This window comes from Mastigoproctus giganteus, chromosome 9 (assembly GCF_048544385.1).
Source record: "Mastigoproctus giganteus isolate SK-2022 chromosome 9, ASM4854438v1, whole genome shotgun sequence".
NCBI classification, from domain to species: domain Eukaryota; kingdom Metazoa; phylum Arthropoda; class Arachnida; order Uropygi; family Thelyphonidae; genus Mastigoproctus; species Mastigoproctus giganteus.
The window spans coordinates 218,991,994-219,014,165 of NC_143583.1; the positions used below are offsets into that span (position 1 = coordinate 218,991,994).

A 22,172-nucleotide genomic window follows, 5' to 3' on the forward strand; every position below is an offset into this window, starting at 1 on the left:
GCAGCAAAGGAAGTAAGTAAACCCTTAGCCATAATTATGAGAGCTTCCTTGGACTCAGGGGAGGTACCCATAGACTGGAAATGTGCAAATGTGACCCCAATTCACAAAGGAGGATCAAAGGCTGACACAAGTAATTATAGACCTGTGAGCTTAACTTCTGTTCCAGGAAAATTAATGGAGGCACTGGTTAAAGAAGCACTGCAGGATCATTTAGACAAGACTTCAGTTATAGCTCAGACACAGCATGGTTTTGTTAAGGGGAAGTCTTGCCTGACCAACTTGATTGGATACTATGATGCAGTTAAAAAAGTTAAAATTGGGAGAGTAGTTAATGATCACTGTCAAGATGAGCTTCTTCAGAGAGACCTAGATAGACTTCAGGAATGGTCAGAAAAATGGCAGCTGTGAGTGTAAGGTATTACACCTGGGAAACAGCAATCCCAAAAAAACGTATTCACTTGGTGGAGTTCAACTAAAGCCAGTACTGGAGGAAAGGGACTTGGGTGTTACGATACGGTCAGACATGAAATTCTCTGAGCATTGTAAACAGGTTGCAAGGAAGGCCCATGGTGTCCTATCGATGATCTATCGAACTTTTGCCAGTAGAGATAGGGACGTGATAATCCCATTATATAAGGCTTATGTTAGACCACACTTGGAATACTGTGTTCAAGTATGGAGACCGCACCTGAAGAAAGACATCGAGCTTCTTGAAAGGGTGCAAAGAAGGGTAACTCGCCTGGTGAGATCGGCAAAAAGGCGTCCTTATGAAGAAAGACTTCGAATATGTGGGTTGCAGAGTTTGGAAACTAGACACCTTAGAGGAGATTTGATTGAGGTGTTTAAGGCTCTGAGAGGCATCAGTAAAATGAATGAGGACAAAATTTTCAAGATTATAAATGATGCTAGAACTAGGGGACATAAATTCAAGTTACGGGAGGAAATGTTTAGATTGGATTGCAGGAAGTTCTATTTTAGCCAGCAAGTTATAAATTACTGGAATATGTTGCCTTCATGGGTGGTAGAGGCCGACAGTTTGGGGAAATTCAAAGGTCATCTGGATAGTACTTTCGGGTAAGGGAAGCACATAGGTTGATAGGTTTAATTTCCTTTTTATTTTATTTTTTTTTATTTATTAATTATTATTATTTAGTTATTTATTTTTTTTTTTTGTTTTGTTTTTTGTTTTTATCATTGTTTTGTTCGGATTTTTTTTTTTTTTTTTTGGCTGGTGCAGCATAAGCCATAGGCTTTCTTGCACCATGCGGCCGTTACTAATACTAATACTAATACTAGTTACAAAAGAACTGGATGCAGGGAATAACTTTGATATTATATACTTGGATCTTAGAAAGGCTTTTGAAACTGTTGCACATGGAAGACTGCTACACAAATTGGAGCAGTGTGACATTGGAGGCAAATTGCTGCTATGGATAAAGGGGTGGTTGAGGGGGAGAAGACAGAGAGTGGTAATCAATGGACACTGCTCATCGTGGACTAATGTTATTAGTGGAGTCCCTCAGGGCTCAGTGTTGGGTCCATTATTGTTTTCTGTATTTATAAATGATATTGATGATGGTATATCAAGCTTAATGTCCAAGTTTGCAGACGATACAAAGGTAGGCAGGGTTGTCAAGGACACTACTGACACTATGCTGCTGCAACAGGATCTGGAAAGGTTGAGCAGATGGGCTGAGAGGTGGCAAATGAAGTTTAACATTGACAAATGTAAAGTACTACATATGGGAAACAGCAACCCCAGAGCAACGTATCAACTCTGTGGTACTACACTGACAGTGGTAGAGAATGAAAGGGACTTGGGGGTGATTGTGCAGGCAGATATGAAGTTCTCTGACCAGTGCAGACGGGCTGCAAGAGTAGATCATGGAGTATTGTCAATGATATACAGGAATTTTTCCAGCAGGGATAAGGAGGTGATTATTCCATTGTATAAGGCAATGGTCAGACCACACCTAGAGTACTGTATACAGGTCTGGAGGCCTCATTTCAAGAAGGATGTGGAGCTGCTGGAACGAGTACAGAGAAGGGCAACAAGATTAGTGAATGGAACAAAGGGGTGCTCTTAAGAAGAAAGGCTTAAGTTTTGCAAATTACAGTGTCTGGAGACTAGGCACCAGCGAGGTGATCTGATAGAGGTGTATAAAGCCTTGAATGGTTTAAGCATGCTCAATGCTGATGGGATTCTTCCTCTAGCTCAGAAAAATCACCTGAGAGGGCACAAATTCAAATTGAGGAAAGACAGATGTAGGATAGACGTGCGGAAATTTGCCTTTAGCCAGCGGGTGTTTGGTTGGTGGAACAGACTGCCATCCCTTGTGGTGGAGGTTGATAGCCTAAATAAGTTTAAGGCTCAGCTGGACAGGTATTTTGAACGAACAGAGGGGTGAAGTGGGTTTTTTTTTTTTTTTTTATTCATTTTTTTTTATTTTATTTTATTATTTTTTTTTTTTTGGCTGATGCTGCATAAGCTTGCTTTCTTGCATCAAATGCCTCTACTAATGCCAATGCTAATGCTAATTAGTAGAGGCATTTGATGCAAGAAAGCAAGCTTATGCAGCATCAGCCAAAAAAAAACACTTCAAACTTCACCCCTCGGTTCGTTCGAAATACCTGTCCAGCTGAGCCTTAAACTTATTTAGGATATCAACTTCCACAACAAGGGATGGAAGTCTGTTCCACCAACCAACCACCCGCTAGGAAAGGCAAATTTCCGCACGTCTATCCTACATCTGTCTTTTCTCAATTTGAATTTATGCCCTCTCACATGATTATTCTGAGCAAGAGGAAGCATCCCATCAGCACTGAGCATGCTCAAACCATTCAAGGCTTTATACACCTCTATCAGATCACCTCACTGGTGCCTAGTCTCCAGACACTGTAATTTGCAAAACTTAAGCCTTTCTTCGTAAGAGCACCCCTTTGTTCCATTCACTAATCTTGTTGCCCTTCTCTGTACTCGTTCCAGCAGCTCCGCATCCTTCTTGAAATGAGGCCTCCAGACCTGTATATAGTACTCCAGGTGTGGCCTGACCATTGCCTTATACAAGGGAATAATCACCTCCTTATCGCTGCTAGATAAATTCCTATATATCATTGACAATACACCATGAGCTACTCTTGCAGCCCATCTGCACTGCTCAGAGAACTTCATATCTGCCTGCACAACCACCCCCAGGTCCCTTTCATTTTCACCACTGTCAGTGTAGTACCACAGAGTTGATACGTTGCTCTGGGGTTGCTGTTTCCCATATGTAGTATTTTACATTTGTCAATGTTAAACTTCATTTGCCACCTCTCAGCCCATCTGCTCAACCTTTCTAGATCCTGTTGCAGCAGCATAGTGTCATTAGTGTCCTTGACAACCCTGCCAACCTTCGTATCGTCCGCAAACTTGGACATTAAGCTTGATATACCATCAACAATATCATTTATAAATACAGAAAACAATAATGGACCCAACACTGAAACCTGAGGGACTCCACTGATAACATTAGTCCACGATGAGCAGTGTCCATTGATTACCACTCTCTGTGTTCTCTCCCTCAACCACCCCTTTATCCATAGCAGCAATTTGCCTCCAATGCCAAACTCCTCCAATTTGTGCAGCAGTCTTCCATGTGAAACAGTATCAAAAGCCTTTCTAAGATCCAAGTATATAATATCAAAGTTATTCCTTGCATCCAGTTCTTTTGGGACTGCATCATAGTATCCAATCAAATTGGTCAGGCAAGACGTCCCCTTAACAAAACCATGCTGTGTCCGAACAATAACTGAAGACTTGTCTAGATGATCCTGCTTCTTTAATCAGTGCCTCCATTAATTTTCCTGTAAGTTAAACTTCCAGTTCTATAATTACTTGTGTCAGCCTTTGATACTCCTTTGTGAATTGGGGTCACATTTGCACATCTCCAGTCTGTGGGTACCTCCCCTGAGTCCAAGGAAGCTCTCATAATTATGGCTAAGGGTTTGCTTACTTCCTTCGCTGTCTCCTTTAATATAACTGGATAGATCCCATCCACTCCAGTTGCCTTTCTTGTCTTTATCTTCAACAATTTCTCCTCCACTTTGCTCTCAGTTATTACAAGACTCTCTAGCTTACTGCCAGAGTTGAATACACCTCTGGCATTCCCATCGCTGAATAACTCCTTATGTGTGAATGTCGATGCAAAGTATTCATTTAGTTTGTTAGCTAACTGAGCAGGATCATCAACAGTTGACCCATCAATATCAAGTGGACCAATCTGATTCATCCCCTTCCGTCTAGAGTTTATATAAGTAAAGAATTCTTTGCTGTTTTTCTTTGCATCCTTTGCCAAAGATTTCTCGTAATCTGCCTTCGCCTGCCTAACCTCCTTTGTAACTTGGTTACAGATCAACTTGTATCTATCATAGGCTTCTGTGTCACGTGTTAATATGTATGTATCCCATGCATTTTTCTTCTCTGCCATATGTCTCATTAGTTCATCTGACATCCATTTAGGCCTAAACCTTGAACAATATTTCTTAGTTGGTATGTAAAGCCTAGTATCTTCCAATATATGTTCTTTGAATGCTTGCCATTTTGAATTTGCTGTTGGTAACATCATTAGTTGGTCCCACTGTGTAGAATTTAAATACTGTCTCAGTCCATCATAGTCGCCTTTACGAAAGCAATAAACCTTCCCTTTACCCCTAATGGTAGTTACCTCTTTGAGTAAATCCCACTTCAGCACACTGTGATCACTGCCACCTAGTGGTTCATTTATCTGCAGATTCTTAATGCAGATAAAGAATCACTGCTGATAATCAAATCAAGAGTATTCCTCCCTCTTGTTGCCTTCCGAACATGCTGACGTAGAAAACAATCATCCAATAAATCCACAAAAGCCTTGCTAGTGTGTGAGTGACCAGCCCCCAAATTCCAGTCAATATCTGGGAAATTAAAATCCCCCATTATAAGACTCTCTGATTTACTGGCCCACTCTATTTCCCTTTACAGTTTCTTATTATACTCATCAGAGTCATTAGGCCTATAGCACACTATTCTCAATTTTGATCTCCCAATGCTTATGTCACACCAAATTGACTGGACACTGCACTGTCCAGCGATGTCGACTGCTTCCCTTCCTTGGATTTTATGTGTTTCTTAACTAATAGCATAACCCCTTCTCCCTTCCTATCCTATCTATCCTTTCTCTAGACGTTGTACTTCCCAAATTCCAGTTCTGCATTCCTTATATCCGTGTGACACCACGTCTCTGATATCCCAACAAAATCTGCCTTTGATGTTTTGATCAATACCTCAAATTCATCAAATTTATTTACCAAACTCCTAGCATTGGTGTACACGCAAGTATACATGCACCTGTTTCTATTCTTAGCTATCCTAACACAACACCATGTGTTTACTTGTACCGCAATGACTCCCAGCAGTCTCTGAAATATCCTGCAGCTTGTATTTCAGGTTTCTGTTCATTCCAATAGAAGCAGTGCAAGAGTCTCTTTCACTTCTGCCAGTGGCTACTGTGTATCAGCAAATATCAGCAAATATTCTTGCACCCTTTCTATTTAAGTGTATCCCATCCCTGTAGAAGCAGTGTTTCCTGTTAACCAGGCTGAAAAAAATTCTACCCCTTGAGCCTTGCACAATCTTTCCAGGGCCGAATTGTTCTACAAAGCTCTCATTATATACTCCCTCCTATCATGTCTGGGCAGAATTGCAGACACTTTCAATTTCAACCTTACATCACGGTTTTTTTTCAACAGTGACCTGTACTTGTTTAGTAATTCTGGAGGGATGAAATGGGAGTGGTTTTTTTTGGCTGATGTTGCATAAGCTTGCTTTCTTGCATTATATCCCTCTACTAATGCTAATAGCATTTGCAGACAGTAGATACAGAAAACAAGCCATACAGCAGTTTTAATTTCTTCAAATTGCCATTTAAAATTTTTCAATATAAGTTATTTTAATGCAAAGAAAAACTACAAAGGTTTCTTTCTTTAAATTAGTTATAGGCGTTTTTCTGAAAAATAGACATTCTTTCATTACATGCTTTCTATTACATTCCATTATTACTCATTTACTAATACATGCCCATCATATTAGTAAACAAGTACCACACTCAGTTGGGAGGACACCCTGCTCCCAGGTGGTGAATATGTGCTACACATGCCACACTGAGCACATGTCAGAATCCAACTCTCACACAGCTGACTGCAGCACATGCTACTACCATTCTGGTTAATACTAATCAAGATTGCCTACAAGATTTAAACTTATCCATTATTTACATATAAAAACTTGTATTTATAAAATATACATTATTTATAATAAAACTTAAATTTATTACACATAATTAAATATAAGTCTCCTTTCATTTTTTTAATAAATTTCACTTGAAGAGACCAATCTATAAGTTAAATAAACCAACCTCTTCCAAGAGATCCGATCGTTTATAAACTTTTTCACATAACTTCTCGAGATGAGAATTAACATCTTTCAACTTTGTTTCTACTTTTTTGGCCAATCGTGTATTGGAAGTTTTGAAAAGTTCTTGAGCAGAAATATTTAAAACATTAATACTAGGTTTCTGGCCATCTATCTCTGATTGCAACATTTTCTGTTCTTGAAGCTAACAAAAAAAAAAAAAAATAGAAAAAGATAGAAATAGGTTTCAAACATTCTCACAGAATTTCACATTGAACTTCATTTTTTATAAAAATAGTCACTATAAAATTGATTACAAAAATTTCAAAGTAAAAAGTATACGACGACTAGTCATAAGATGCTACCATTTTGTATTCAGGGCATTTTTATGACAATACAGTGATATTATTATTATTATCATTATTAATTGGATTTATTTATACCTTAATGCCTCGCTCTAAAGATTAATTAATATAATAATATTAATTAATCCACTTTATTTAGAGATTAATTATCAATTTTATTTAGAAATTATTGGGTTTTATTTTTGTACCTTGAGTTTAAGACATGAATCAGCATTGATCAGTTCAAAATATATTTTGAGGTGATTGACACATTTAAGAGTTCTGAGTTTAGATTCAAGAGACACATCATCATTTTATGAACTTCTAATATTCTGATGAAGTGATTCCAACTCACTGGGACCAAAGTTTTATTAACCATTACCTAAGTAGTAGTAGTAATAGTAGTAGAGTCATGTGATGCAAGAAAGCAAGTGTATAAGCTTATGTAACATCAGCCAAAAAAATAAAAAAATTCACACCACCATTCTCTCTAAATGTTTGTCCAGTTCCTCCTTGAATTTATTTAAGCTATTAACTTCCACAATGACAGATGGAAGTTTGTTCCAGCAATTAACCACCTGCTGGCTAAAGGCAAATTCTGCAAATCTATTCTACAACTGTCTTTCCTCAATTTGAATTTATGCCCCCTTAGGCTCACAATCAGAGCAAGCGGAAGAATCCCAACAGAATTCAGCATGCTCAGCCCATTCAAGGCCTTATACAAGAAAAATCTTTCATTAAAGATTTGAAGACATCTTCAAATCTTTAATGAAAAATTTTTAATATTTTTAACAGAAATTTGATTTTTTCATATGCTCACTGAAATGATAAATTTTTCCCCTTCAGAGAAGTATTTACAACTTCAGTGACTCTAAAAATTCCAGACCGATAGCAACTGAAAACAGAAATGCTGATAGTTCTTGTAAACCAAAAATTCACGACCTTTTGCCTGTGCATGTATACTTGCATTTACACCAATGCTAGGAGTATAGTAAATAAATTTAATGAATTTGAAGTGCTGATCAACACATCAAAAGCAGATATTGTTGGGATATCAGAGACATGGTGTCACACAGATTTAATCAGTGCAGAATTGGAATTTGGGAAGAAAAAAAGTGTACAGAAAGGGTAGACAGGATAGGAAGGAAGAAGGGGTTATGCTGTTAGCTAAGAAACACATAAAATCTAAGGAAGTGCATCCAGTTGACAATGCAATGTTGAGTCACTTTGGTGTGACAGAAACACTGGGAAAACAAACATGAGGGTAGGAGTTTGTTATAGGCCTAATGTTATAGGCTGATGAGTACAATGAACATATACCTCAAAGAAATAATCTTGAAAGCTACTAGGCTTTTTGCTCCAACTAAGAAATACTGTTCTAGGTTTAGGCCCTAATGAGACCATGCAAAGAATAAAAATGCATTGGATGCATATAAATTATCACGTGCCCTACAAGCCTATGGGAGATATAAACTAGTCTTAAATCAAGTCACAAAGGAGGATAGGCAAGCAAAGGTAGATTACGAGAAATATTTGATAAAGGATACAAAGAAAACGAGCAAAGATTTGTTTACTTATATAAACTATAAAAGGAAGGGGATGAATCATATTGGTCCACTTGATATCAATGGTTTTACAGTAGATGATCATTCTCATATAGCTGCCAAACTAAATGAGTGTTTTGCATATACCTGCACACAAAATTATTCAAGGAGAGTTCCAGATGTTTATCAAACTCTATAACAGTGAGTTAAATAATTTTTTAATAACTGAGAGCAAAGTGGAGGAGAAATTGCTGAAGATAAACATAAGAAAGGCACCTGGGTTAGATGGTAGCATTCCAGTTATATTAAAGGAGGTGGCAAAGGAAGTAAGCAAACTCTGAGTCCTAATTATGAGAGCATCCTTGGACTCAGCGGAAGTCCCCACAGACTGAAGATGTGCAAATGTATCTTCAATTCACGAAGGGGATCAAAGGGTGACACAAGTTGTTATTAGAAGCATTAGCAACTAAGGCCATATTGCTCCGGGGATATGCGGTGGTCATTCCCTGGTCATTCCGCATCCTCCATATTTGGAGATCGCAGGCTCGAACCCCGGTCTAATCAAAAAACGTGTGCTATGCACTGCCGCTCCTGCCCACCTGGCTACGGAGGTGCCCATGACATGAGTAATTACAGACCTGTTAGTTTGACAGGCCTGTAATTCCATTATCTTTGAGGGAAGATAATGGAGTCACAGTGTAAAGAAGCACTGCAGGATCATCTAGACAAGACTGCAGTAATAATTAAGACACAGCACAGATTTGTTAAGGGAAGTCTTGTCCGACCAATTTGATTGGACACAATAACGTGGTCACAAAGGAACTGGATGCAAAAAAATAAGTTTGATATCATATACTTGGTGAAAGCTTTTGATACATGGAAGATTACTGTACAAATTAGAGCAGTATGGCATTAAGGGCAAGTTGCTACAATGGATAAAAGCATGTTTGAGTGGGAGAAGACAAAGTTGGTAATCAATGGACACATCTTTTTGTGCAATAACGTTATTAGTGTGGTGTCCCTCAGGGTTCGGTGTTGGGCCCATTGCTGTTTTATATATTTATCAATGATACTTATATCAAGTATATCAAGTATATCAAGTTAATGTCAAAATTTGCAGATGATACAAAGTTTGGCAGTGTTGTTAATAACAGTAATGATTGTATGCTGCTGCAACAGGTTCTGGAAAAGATGGGAAGATGGGCTGAGAAATGGCAACTGAAGTTTAACATTGACAAATGAGAAGTACTGCATTTTTTTTTTTTTTTTTTTTTTGTTGGTTGTTGGCACATCGGCTTCTGCAGCTATAATGCACCTCCCAAAGTTTTTGCATTTTACTTTGATCCAAGCTCGAGGCGGGATTCGAACCCGCGACCTTTGGGTTGCCAGGCAGGCATTTTACCCACCTGGCTAGCCTGGTGAGCCAAAGTACTGCATATGGGTAGCATTAAACGCAGAGTAATATACCAACTGTGGTGTTGCACTCAGGGTAGTAGAGAATGAAAGAGACCTGGGGGTAATTGTGCAGTCATATATGAAGTTTTTTGAGCAGTGCAGGCAGGCTACGAAGTAGGTCATGGGGGTTTTGTTAATGATATACAGGAATTTTGTGAGCAGGGATAAGGAGGTGATTATCCCATTATACAAGGCAATGGTCAGGCCACACCTTGAGTACTGTGTACAGATCTGGAAGCCTCATTTTAGGAAGGATGTAGAATGAGTACAGAAAAGAGCAAAAGATTGGTGAGGGGAACAAAGGAGTGCATTTACGAATAAAGACTTAAGTTCTGCAAACTGCAGCATCTGGAGACTAGATACCTCACTTGCACGGCTATCTGTTTGAGGTTTAAGGCCTTAAATGGATTGAGCAGACTCAATGTCGACAGGATTCTTCCTCCTGCTCAGAGTACAAACCTTAGGGGACATAAACTGAAATTGAGGAAAGACAGTTGTCGAAGAAATGTGCGGAAATTTGCCTTTAGCCAGTGAATAGTTGATTGCTGGAATAAACTTCCAGTTTATTCCAGAAATCAACTATTCACTGTTCTGTTGTTGTGGAAGTTGATAGCGTAAATAAATTCAAGGCAGAACTAGACAAACATATGAAACAAATGGATGGGTGAAATAGGAAGGTTTTTTTTGGCTGATGCTGTATAAGCTCACTTTCTTGCATCGTATGCCTCTACTAATGCTAATCGGCATAATTACAGCTTTATGTTGTTTACATGTTATTTTGTTTACTGGTATATCATCAGAGTAATGCATCAACTGTGTGGTACTACAGTGACAGTGGCAGAGAGTGATATGTTTGTTTGTTTGTTATTTGGTTTTTAGGAGCATTAGCAACTATGGCCATATTGCTCCGGGGATATGCGGTGGTCATTCCCTAACCTTTCCGCATCATCCATATTTGGTGGTCACGGGCTCGAACCCCAGACTAATCAAGAAGCGTGTTCCACGCACTGCTGCTCCTGCCCACCTGGCTACGGAAGTGCCTGAGACAGTGATATGGAACTGGGGGTAATTGTGCAGGTAGATATGAAGTTTTTTGAGCAGTGTAGATGGTCTGCAAGAGTAGCTCATGGAGTCTTTTCAGTGATATTCAGGAATTTTTCTAGCCAGGATAAGGAGGTGATTATCCTCTTGTATAAGGAAATGGTTAGGCCACACCTTGAGTACAGGTCTGGAGGACTCATTTTAAGAAGGATGTAAGGCTGTTGGAATGGGTACAGAGAAGGGCAACCAGATTAGTGAATGGAACAATGGGTTGCTCTTATGAAGAAAGGCTTAAGTTTTGCAAAATGCAGTGTATAGAAACTAGGCATCTATGAGGTGATTGGATTGAGGTGTATAAAGCCTTGAATGGTTTGAGCATCCTCAATGCTGATGGATTCTTCCTCTTTCTCAGAATAATTGACTGAAATGGCATAAATTCACATTAATGAAAGACAGATGTAGGATAGATGTGTGGAAGTTTGCCTTTAGCCAGCAGGTGACTGATTGCTGGAACAAACTTCCATCTGCTGTTGTAGAAGTTGAGAGCTTAAATAGATTCAAGGCAGAACTAGACCAACATTTGGAGTGAGTGGATGGGTTAAATGAGAAGGGTGTTTTTTTTTTTTTTTTGCTGATGTTATACAAGCTTGCTTTCTTGCATCATGTTCCTTTACTAATACTAATGCTAATGCACCTTGCCCATTCAGCTAGTGATATGCTTTGTGTATGGTTACCTCTGTTTGGACAGCAATTGTTAGCATATCAGCATGTAACGGCTGGTAAGGATTTTTTGGCCTCTTGTTTGGTTATACTATATTCAGTTTTGTATTGCTGTATCTTTTTTTTAATGTTTCCAAAGGGGAATACTACTTGTAATATGCCAGATGGTCTACTGAGCACAATAATATTGAATGCAGGCACAACACCCAACTGTCTTAACTGCAAAGAAGTGCATCTGGCAAAAATTCCAAGGAGTATCCCCCTCTGGAAATGTGAAAAACTGATACAGCAATACAAATCTGAACGTAAAACTGAATACATGTGGCATAGGCAGCTGCTTCTCTGCAGACTGTCTGTGAATGCCCAAACTTCTGGCACTTATAGCAGCATACAGAAGTTAATGTAAGCTTTAGCATGGCAGTTTAGGCAACCTGCTTTAATCACTGTTGGTGATTTGGGATTATCAAAAGTAAGGATTATGTTACAAGTGGGATCTAGTATACCGTCCTTTGTCTTGATTTGTCTTACACTGATGATTTCTTGATCTTGCAGTTCTTATTTCGGCTCTTCATCTAACAGATTGATCAGTTCCACTTCAGTGATGATATCTCTTGATTGTGCTCAGGAAAATGTGGTAAAACAGTGACAGATGTTGTACCTTTTTTTTTTTTTTTTTTTTTTGTAGTTGCTCAGAGTGTCAAGAATTGATAAAATCAACCAATAAGTCTCCTGATCTTAAATGATGAACTGTCTTGGAGGTACTTATTCTGTTTTCTAGACATTACAGAGATTTCCAATCAATTGTTCTTGAGTTGAATGAATAATTAGGAATTTTGGAGTTCAGATTCTGTCTACATCAGTCTTTTGATATTTTGCTGTGACAGAAACAGGCTACTCTTGGTTTTGCCGTGTAAGGGTTTGTTCTTTGCACCCAGTGGATTTCTGAGTGTTTTTTTTGAAACTGTGTACTCCATTAGCGAATACCTTTTTCTTCTTCTTCTCGACATTGTTGGCCTCAATCTCAAAAATCGCAGCATCAAAAATCACTGCTCCTTCTTTCAACTCAAATGTTTGGTGGACACCACAACTTAAGTCAAGGGACTTAAGTTGTGGTGTTCACCAAAGCAAAATGTTCAGGAACTTTAAAAAATCTAACTTGGAAAATGACTATCTAAATTTCTTAGCTCACTGTAATAAGTTTAACAACTAAAGAGGAAAGAAATCCAACAATTTACAGCTAATAGAATTAAGAAAAACTCAACAATATACCCCAAAATATCCCATCCATTACAGCCAGATTTCAACTTCAACTTTAACTGCTGTACTAAAACTCCTAGAAAGATCTATGCTACCAACAGTGAGGAAGCAACTCTTTCCAATCATAACCAGATTCACTATGGAATTATCGGAAGATCCTCATCGACCAACCTTCTTGAAACAAACCAAATAATTCTGAAGGCTCTTGATTCTAAAAATCAAATCAACGGAATTTACACAGACATCAGCTCTGCATTTGATGCGGTCTCCACACACTCTGTCCAGAATCTCCTCAAACAGTTTTACTTCATTAACAGTAATCTATTAAATCTCTTTGCCAACCTCCTCAAAGAAAGGGTCCTTATAGCAAACTTCAGAAACAAATCCTATCATGCCATTTGCTCATCTGGAATCCCCCAAGGCAGGACACTATTGGCAATAATGTTCTCTGCAATCCTCCAACCATTCATACTAACACATAAGCATTTAATGTCTCACGCAGACAATGTTAAAATCATTGCCACCTCAGACTCAAGTCAATCAGCTAAATGCACAAAAAAGTTGATCTGTAACACCCTCTAAGGGTTCTCTTTGTGCTGCAAATATTTCAAACTTGCACTCAACCCCTCAAAATCCAGTCACCTCCGAATCTTGCTTAAAAAGCGTATCTTTCCATTAACATCCTCGCTGAATGCACAAACAATTCCTATCGTAACCGACCATAAGGATCTGGGAATTTTCTATGACTCGATATTCAACTTCACTACTCATGTAAACTACCTGTCCAAAAAACTCACAAAAGCCATTTGGCTGGCAAAACAAAACCTTTAACACATACACTCTGCCCATATTATAATACAATTCTTCTCCAAAATCATCAAGCCAAAAATTCTCTAGCTTCACCTGTCTAGGCCGGCATGGCCAATGCAAATTTCAAAAAGATCTCTTCCCTTGAATACTGGTTTCTTAAAAGGACTTTCTTTAAGTCCAGTTTGTTTGTTTGTTTGTTGTTGGGTTTTATTGGCGCATTAACAACTAAGGCTATAATGTGCGAAAACCTGTCATTAAAAAAAAATTTTTTTTTTCAGTGGCCTAAAGAATTAGGTCACCAAGTCAAAGTATAAAAAAACAAGTATAAACGGTAAAAGACAAATATCAGTAAACAAGTAACAATAACAAAGTAGATATTTTAAATATGAGTAAAATGGTTTACTGATTTCAAAAAGCTAAAAATAGCAGACACATGGTCATTGTCAGATAAAATCTGACTGAGTGTATAAGGCTCAGTCAGATGATTAAAAGCAGTAAAACGGATATTACTAAAATCTGGACAATCAATTAAAATGTGTCTAATTGATAAAATTGTGCCACAAGACTCACACATAGGAGGGCCATCAGCCCTCAGCAAAAAAGAATGTGTCAAATGACTATGTCCTATGCGGGTCCGGGCAAGAAAAACTTCCTCCTTACGATTCCTGCGCAGACTAGACTGCCACGGTTCAATTACAGGCTTTATATGATATAATTTATTTGCAGTCTGTCTATTCCACGAATCCTTCCATTGGGAGTGTATTTTTTCGTGTATTATTTGCCTGTAGTCTGTATAGGGGACTGACAGGCAGCAATTATTACTGGGAATTGCTCATTGGGCTGCGGTGTCAGCCAAATCATTTCCCATAATCCCAATGTGGCTGGGAATCCAGCAGAAGAGGATATCATATTCACGTTCATGGAGAAAGTGAATCTTCTGCTGAATGCTAGACAGAACTGGATGAGAATTATATCTCACAGTTATTAAAGCCTGTAACATGCTGAGAGAGTCAGAATATAAAATGAACCGTTGGTATTGGCATTTACTGATGTGATCCAAGGCTAACTCTATAGCATGCAGCTCTGCAGTAAATATGCTGCATTCAGAGGGAATCTGCTCCTATGTAGTGCTGTCTGTAAAGACAGCAGCAGATCCCACATATGATTCCGACTTCGAACCGTCTGTGTAAACTGGCGTGAAGTCAGAATGTTCAGCTCGGTGTGCTGAATAAAGCTGCAGGTAGACTGATGATGGAGTGTCCGACTTTCCCCAATTTCTAAGGGATAAGTCACATGCCGGGACATGAGCATGCCAGGGTGGAAGGGGTTGCTATGGTGTTTGGGCAGCCTTGTCTACCTTGATATTAAGTTCTTTGAGTAGCTCTTGGAGATGAATACCAAAAAGACGACTGGCAGTCTTACAGGTATTGTACAAATTTTCCCATTATGGCTCAAAAACGAATGGCCACGTTGGATGGTCTGGCAGGGATTTCAGTTTTAAAGCGTACTTTAAAGACAACTGCTTACGTCGAAGCGATAACGATAGTTCGTTTGCTTCGACGTATAAACTCTGGACAGAAGATGTTCTAAATGCTCCAGTAGCGATACGGAGAGCCTGATGATGGACAGGGTCCAGCCATCGAAGGGCGCTGTCTCTGGCTGAAGAATATACCTGGGACCCATAATCTAATTTGGATCACACAAGTGCACGGTAAAGCCGTAGAAGGGTGCATCGGTCGGCACCCCATGATGTAGAGGAGAGCGAGCGGAGAATATTAAGGCCTCTTGTGCACTTTGTGCGGAGCTGACGGATATGATCAAGAAAGGTCAGCTTTTTGTCAAATCTGATTCCCAAGAATTTTGTGTCCGCTGCAACTGGAATAGCATTTTGTCCGAACCTTAATTTAAGTTCAGGATGAAGATTACACTTACGACAAAAGTGTACACAAACGGTCTTCTCCGGCGAGAACCTGAAGCCATTTGCAAGTACCCAGGAGTTGAGGCGATCAATAATTTTTTGCAGTTGTCTTTCAATAACCCTCATGTTGCATGACTGACAAAATATGCTAAAGTCATCAACATAGAGGGCACTGTTTACAGTTGGAGGAAGTTGTTCTGTGATGGAATTTACTTTGATGGCAAAAAAGCGTAACACTTAATACTGATCCTTGTGATACTCCCTCCTCTTGGCTGAAGGGACGAGAGAGTGAGGATCCAACACGAACTTGGAAAGATCGATTGGCTAAAACGTTTTTAATAAAAATGGGGAGTTGCCCCCTAAGACCAAGGCTATTCAGATCTTTTAAGATGCCAAATCTCCAAGTTGTGTCATACACTTTCTCCATATCAAAGAACACCGACACCAAGTGTTCGCGTTTTAGGAAAGCATCCCGGATGGATGTTTCCAGTCTAATAAGATGGTCCAAAGTGGAGCGGTTCCTTCGGAAGCCACACTGAATGTTGGAGAGAAGGTCATTTGATTCTAAGTACCACATTAAACGAGAATTAACCATTCTCTCCAGGATTTTGCACAGACAGCTAGTCAGAGCAATAGGACGATAATTGGTAGTGAATTTTGGATCATTTCCTGGCTTAACAAAGGCAAGAACGATTACCTTGCGCCAGGAATCCGGAAACTACCCTTCAATAAAGATTCTGTTATATAGAAAGAGCAGATAATCCATAGATTTTGGTGAAAGATGTTTAATCATTTCATAATGGATGCCATCTGATCCAACAGCACTTGCTCTGGAAAGAGCGAGGGCTCTTTTCAGTTCCGGCATAGTGAATGCCCCGTTGTAGGGATAGATGCTCTTAGACTTAAAATTAAGTGCTTGTTTTTCCAGTTTATGTTTCAGGACCAGGAACTTTGGGAATATGAAGATGTTGCAGAGATGTTAGAGAATGTTTCCCCAAGAGAATTGGCTATTGCAGTTGGATCTGCAATAGTGCATCCATTATAATCTAGGATTGAAGAAGGGTGGGGATGTATATTTTCCCTTCATTTTCTGGATTTTATCCCAGACTACCTTAGAGTTGGTAGACTGGTTAATAGATGATGTAAAATGGATCCATGATTCTTTTGACTCTGACGGTGGATATAGCGTGCTTTGGCTCGTGCACGTTTAAAGGCTATAAGGTTGGTCGTGGTAGGATATCGGCGGAATATCCCCCACGCTTTGTTTTGAGCCTTTTCTGCTGCTGTGCATTGGGAATTCCACCAAGGTTTGGGAAATGGTGGAAAACGGGTAGATGTTTTTGGAACAGTATTCGCAGCTCTTGGACGATAATTTCTGTGATGTATGCATCGTTGATCGGCTCCTTACTGACCGCACTGTCAAAATTTGCCTGATGTTGGAAAGCAGTCCAGTCAGCCTGATCAATCTTCCACCGTGGTAACCTGAAGGGAAGACATGGGCTCCCACTGTGTAACAAGGTTATCACAGGGAAGTGATCGCTTCCGTATGGATTCTCCTCCACTTCCCAAGTGAGTGAAGGGAATAGAGAAGGGGAGCATATAGAAAGATCAATGGCAGAAAAGGTACGGGTAGGCATGTGGAAGAAGGTATTTGTTCCAATATTTAGAAGGGAAAGGTCATTGTCATTGAGCATACACTCTATGACTCGTCCCCTTCCATTAATGTTAGCATTACTCCACAGGGTATTATGGCCATTAAAATCCCCGAGAAGTAAGAAAGGGAGAGGCAACTGCGTTACAAGATCATCAAGGTCTTCCTGGGAGATGTCAGTCCCAGTTGGAAAATAAATAGAGCACACGGTTAATAAAAATCCCACTGTAAGGCGAATTGCAACAGCCTCTATGCTGGTTGTAATTAGCAAGGGCTGAACTGGGGTCTGATTACCCACAAGGATAGCCACTCCTCCATGAGCAGGACCATCTGCAATTCTATCCTTACGAAAGATTGTGATGTTATGCATGGTGGGATCATCATTTGCCTTTAGATAAGTCTCCTGCAAGCAAAAGCATACTGGTTCGTGCTTTTGCAGGAGGGCCTTGATGTCATCAGTATTTCGCCGGAATCCACGACAATGCCATTGTAGGAATTTAGCCATTACTTTGGCTTGTTGGGTCTATCAGGTGGCTTCCGAGGTGCTGAGGGCTTACTTTTATCAGTCTTGGCTTTATCTTTTTTAGGGAAGTATGGACGCTGTCCCGTGTCCATTTCTTTCTCCGCAAAGAGTTCCAAAACTGATTCATCCTGTACCTCCTTGTTCTCTACATCCATTGTTTCTGTTATTACTGCAGGCTCTTTACCACTTGGTTTTGGTAGTGGTAGAGCACTAGGAGGTATGGATATAGGAGTGGCAGTTGACTGTGTTATTTTGGTGGGCTTTTGTGAGCTCAATAAATAGTGTGCAATCGGGGTGAATGACTCTTTTGGTGGTATAGTCATCTCAGTTTGTGCCCCTATAGTGCACTTAGCAGAAACCTTCTGGGCATACGAAGGTTTCCCACTATTTATTGGTTGGATACGTTTTCTGGCCTCTGGGTAGGAGATATTCAGCTGTTTTTAATTTTTGGATCTCTTTTTCATCCTTCCACCGGTGGCATGCTCTAGAGTAGGCGGGATACTCTTCTTGGCAATTGACACAGATGGGTTTTGGAGCTGAGCATTCCTTGCTCTCGTGGTCATTAACACCATATCGAGCACAGGCAGGGTTACCACAACAAGATGTTTGTGAGTGGCCGTATTTTTGGCATCTAAAACACTGCAGTGAGTTTGGGATATAAATCCTCACTGGGCAGTTTAGATAGCCTGCCTTGATGGAACTTGGAGGCCGTGGGGTCTCATTGATATTCTTTTGACAGCTGTCACTCCTTGTTCTTTTAATTCAGAGCAGATCTCTTCTTCAGAAACATGAAGAAGGTCCCACTCTGATATGACACCTCATGAAGAGTTCAAAGTTTTGTGGGGGGTTACGATGATAGGTATTCCCCCTATTGATGTGGCTTTTAGGATTTTTTCCGCCTGTTTTATATTTATAGCTTCGACCAAAAGATTGCCAGAACGCAGTCGTTTTACAGATTTGGGTGATCCTGCCAACCCTTCTAATCCTTTCTGGATAAAGAAGGGTGACATCTTCCCAATTGACTGCTCTCCAGTCGAATGGAGAATGAGGAAAAGTGGTGTTACAGATGGTGTTTTATCTTCAGTGCTGGCTCTTTTGACAGAGGTGTTGTCAGTGTTATCGTCTCGGTTAGGTAGGGGCCTTGTTAGGGCCCCAGGAGAAGTAGAATTTAAATTACTCATTAGAGTAAAGAGAAAGTGTCTGATGCCTAAGTACCTCACCCACCACGGAGCCCTACGAGGGGATGCCCACTCGTGAACTAGCAGGTACTGCGTACACGAATGGGACGCCGAGTTCGCTTAGAGCACCATACCCATGTTACAAATAAGTCTTTATCCCGTCCCAGGACCAAAGAGAAGGAGACTTATTGGAACGCAGTTGACCCTAGCAGTAAAAAACCAGCCGCCGATTGATCCCAGTCGGGCCGGTCTGGGACCATCCGTCTTGTCGAAGCAGGGGCCAAAGTGGTGTATTAAGGCTGGGCCCCTCAACCACCAGGAACCCCTTTCCGCATTCCACGGGTTGCGGCGCACGGCTGTACACGTCGGATTCCAAAGATGTAACCCTGGAACAATGGTATGGGTGTTAGACCCCAGTGATGCTAATCTGGGAAACCAGCAGCATCACTGAGAGGTCCCCTCACCACGTACAGGTGCCCACGTGGAGGGGTCTTTAAGTCCAGCTATGACCCTGTCTCTTCCTGGGCTTTAATGGTTAACTGCCTAAACTACTCTGACTTTTCACTTTCAATCCGGTAAAGCAACCTTTCTTTCTTTACAAAACTGTACAATGCAGACACTGATTGCCCAGAAATTTGGGAAGTCATAGCTTGGAGAATTCCAAGGAAAGCAGCAAGATCAAGAATAAAACACTAGCTCCTTTACTAACCCGACTTCGTTTAATCAAAAGGCACTTCCCATTCAACACTCTGTTCTTTGTCAATGGTTTGAATATAGACCTGGTCTTAATAGCCCAAAACAAAGTCTCCCCTGTCACAAACGGCTAAACTCATACTAAGGAATCTCCACCGAACTAAAAATAACCACAATGTTACATCCTTCCTCTCCATTTTCACCTTACTTTATAGCCTAGATATCTAGGGGAGCACATACCTTCCATTCATCAGGTAACTCCGGTCTTTATGTATACTTGAACTACAATTCTCATGCATTAATGTCCAAGTTTGCAGACGATAAAAAGGTTGGCAGGGTTGTTAAGGACACTACTGATGCTATACTGCTGCAACAGGATCTGGAAAGGTTGAGCAGATGGGGTGAAAGGTGGCAAATGAAGTTTAACATTGACAAATGTAAAATACTATGTATGGGAAACAGCAACCCCAGAGGAACGTATCAACTCTCTGGTACTACACTGACAGTGGTAGAGAATGAAAAGGAGCTGGGGCTAATTGCACAGGCAGATATGAAGTTCTCTGAGCAGTGCAGACAGGTTGCAAGAGTAGCTCATGGTGTCTTGTCAATGATATACAGGAATTTTTCTAGCAGGGATAAGGAGGTGATTATTCCCTTGTATAAAGCAATGGTCAGACCACACCTTGAATACTGTGTACAGGTCTGGAGGCCTCATTTCAAGAAGGATGTAGAGCTGCTGGAACGAGTACAGAGAAGGGCAAAAAGATTAGTGAATGGAACAAAGGGGTGCTCTTACGAAGAAAGGCTTAAGTTTTGCAAATTACAGTGTCTGGAGACTAGGCACCAGCGAGGTGATCTGATAGCAGTGTATAAAGCTTTGAATGATTTGAGCATGCTCAATGCTGATGGGATTCTTCCTCTTGCTGAGAATAATCATCTGAGAGGGCATAAATTCAAATTGAGGAAAGACAAATGTAGGATAGATGTGCAGAAATTTGCCTTTAGCCAGCAGGTAGTTGGTTGGTGAAACAGACTTCCATCCCTTGTTGTGGAAGTTGATAGCCTAAATAAATTTAAGGCTCAGCTGGACAGGTATTTCGAACGAATGGAGGGGTGAAGTGGAAGCGTGTTTTTTTTTGGCTGATGCTGCACAAGCTTGCTTTCTTGCATCATATGCCTCTTCTAATGCTAATTAGCTAATCTCGATAATTTAGTGATAGCCAAGTCATGCCAGTTGTGTGTCCTTAATTTTAACTACATGTGTCAATAACTTTGTCTTTCATATTAATTGTAATCTATTCTAAACCTATGTGTCTTTATGCTTTACTGTAAGCCCCTATAGCTGGTGCATTAGTTGTCCCGGGGCAAGCTCAGTATTATCAGCATGTTTTCTGTACAGTACAGTATAGATGGTACATCTCTACACGGCCACGCTGATCCAACACTGTGCAGGATGCCTCTTGGACAAACCTGCAACCACTAGCTTGTCTGGAACTGTTGCCTCTCTCTGCATTGTAGGAACTCGTGGCCGAGAGCTAATAAACAGAATTTATTATCATTTTGGAAGGGAGAGATGTTGCCCCCTTGCATGAGCAGCAAAATTCAGTGAAGAATTATGTTCTTTGACAAAAGATACAAATGAATCATTCAGCACATATGATGCCATGAATATTTCTATGCAATGCATGCTATCTTATGCTTATTTATTTGAAAATGTCTAATTACATCACAATTCCCACCATTTTAAACTGAAAATCACACCTACATTTGTACTGAAGGTAAATATGTTACCTTTTCAGATTTTGCAATACATGGAAAATCTTGAAAATATGACTTCTTTTTTCTTTATAACTGAAACTTCATTTTATATTTCTTTGGCACCTTACTGAAGAACATTGTTCGCTTCACACTAACATGTACTATGAAATGATTGCACATAACAGAGACAATGCAATTATTCGAATTTGCAATGTAGACTATCACGACACACTTGACACCAAATTCATTAATGAATGTAAACATTAATTCTCAAAATTAAGAAAAATGCAATTTTAACGTAGTTTTGTTATTTTTGTTGGGTAAAGAAAAAAACCTCAGAAAAACTGAATTTTTGTAAAAAATCTTTTCTCCATATTTTTTGCTTTTTGCAATAGACAGAGAGAGAGAGAGGATCAAGGAAAAAGTCAAGAGACAAAAAGACAAGGGTCAAATCAAGTGAAAATCTGGAGAGCTGGTAGCTTTGCTAAAATCAATAATGTTTAATCAAACAATTCTTATTAAATAATTAAGAAAGTTGGAAAAATAATTTTAGATATCTGTAAAGCACTGCACAGATTTGCCATATTTACAGTAATGTATTAGCATTACATCAAAAGTGAACATGGTCTTCTTTACTCAGTCACTGCCATTAAAGTATAAGTTATTTGAGGAAGTGCATTTTTTTATTTATAACTGGAGATCAGCACAACACATCTAAGTTTTCTGCAATCAGAAATCTGGAGAAAAACTTGGACATGCTGTGGTCACCTTGAAGCACTGACATACCCCAGGGACTCAAAATCTGATGAGTATGGGCTTCGCACACCCAGGGTCCTGAGCTAGATATCATCAT

General features: G+C 39.8%; 1 protein-coding gene across 1 annotated transcript in view; it reads right to left on the reverse strand.

The window, feature by feature from the left end:
• The window catches only part of shot (dystonin-like protein short stop), a 1,739,701-nt gene that overhangs the window by 1,015,857 nt on the left and 701,672 nt on the right, over positions 1–22,172 (reverse strand). Inside the window, exon 34 of the mRNA XM_090380932.1 lies at positions 6,432–6,632. Within this exon, the coding sequence (XP_090237058.1) occupies positions 6,432–6,632 (201 nt within the window). The remainder of the gene's footprint in view (positions 1–6,431; positions 6,633–22,172) is intronic.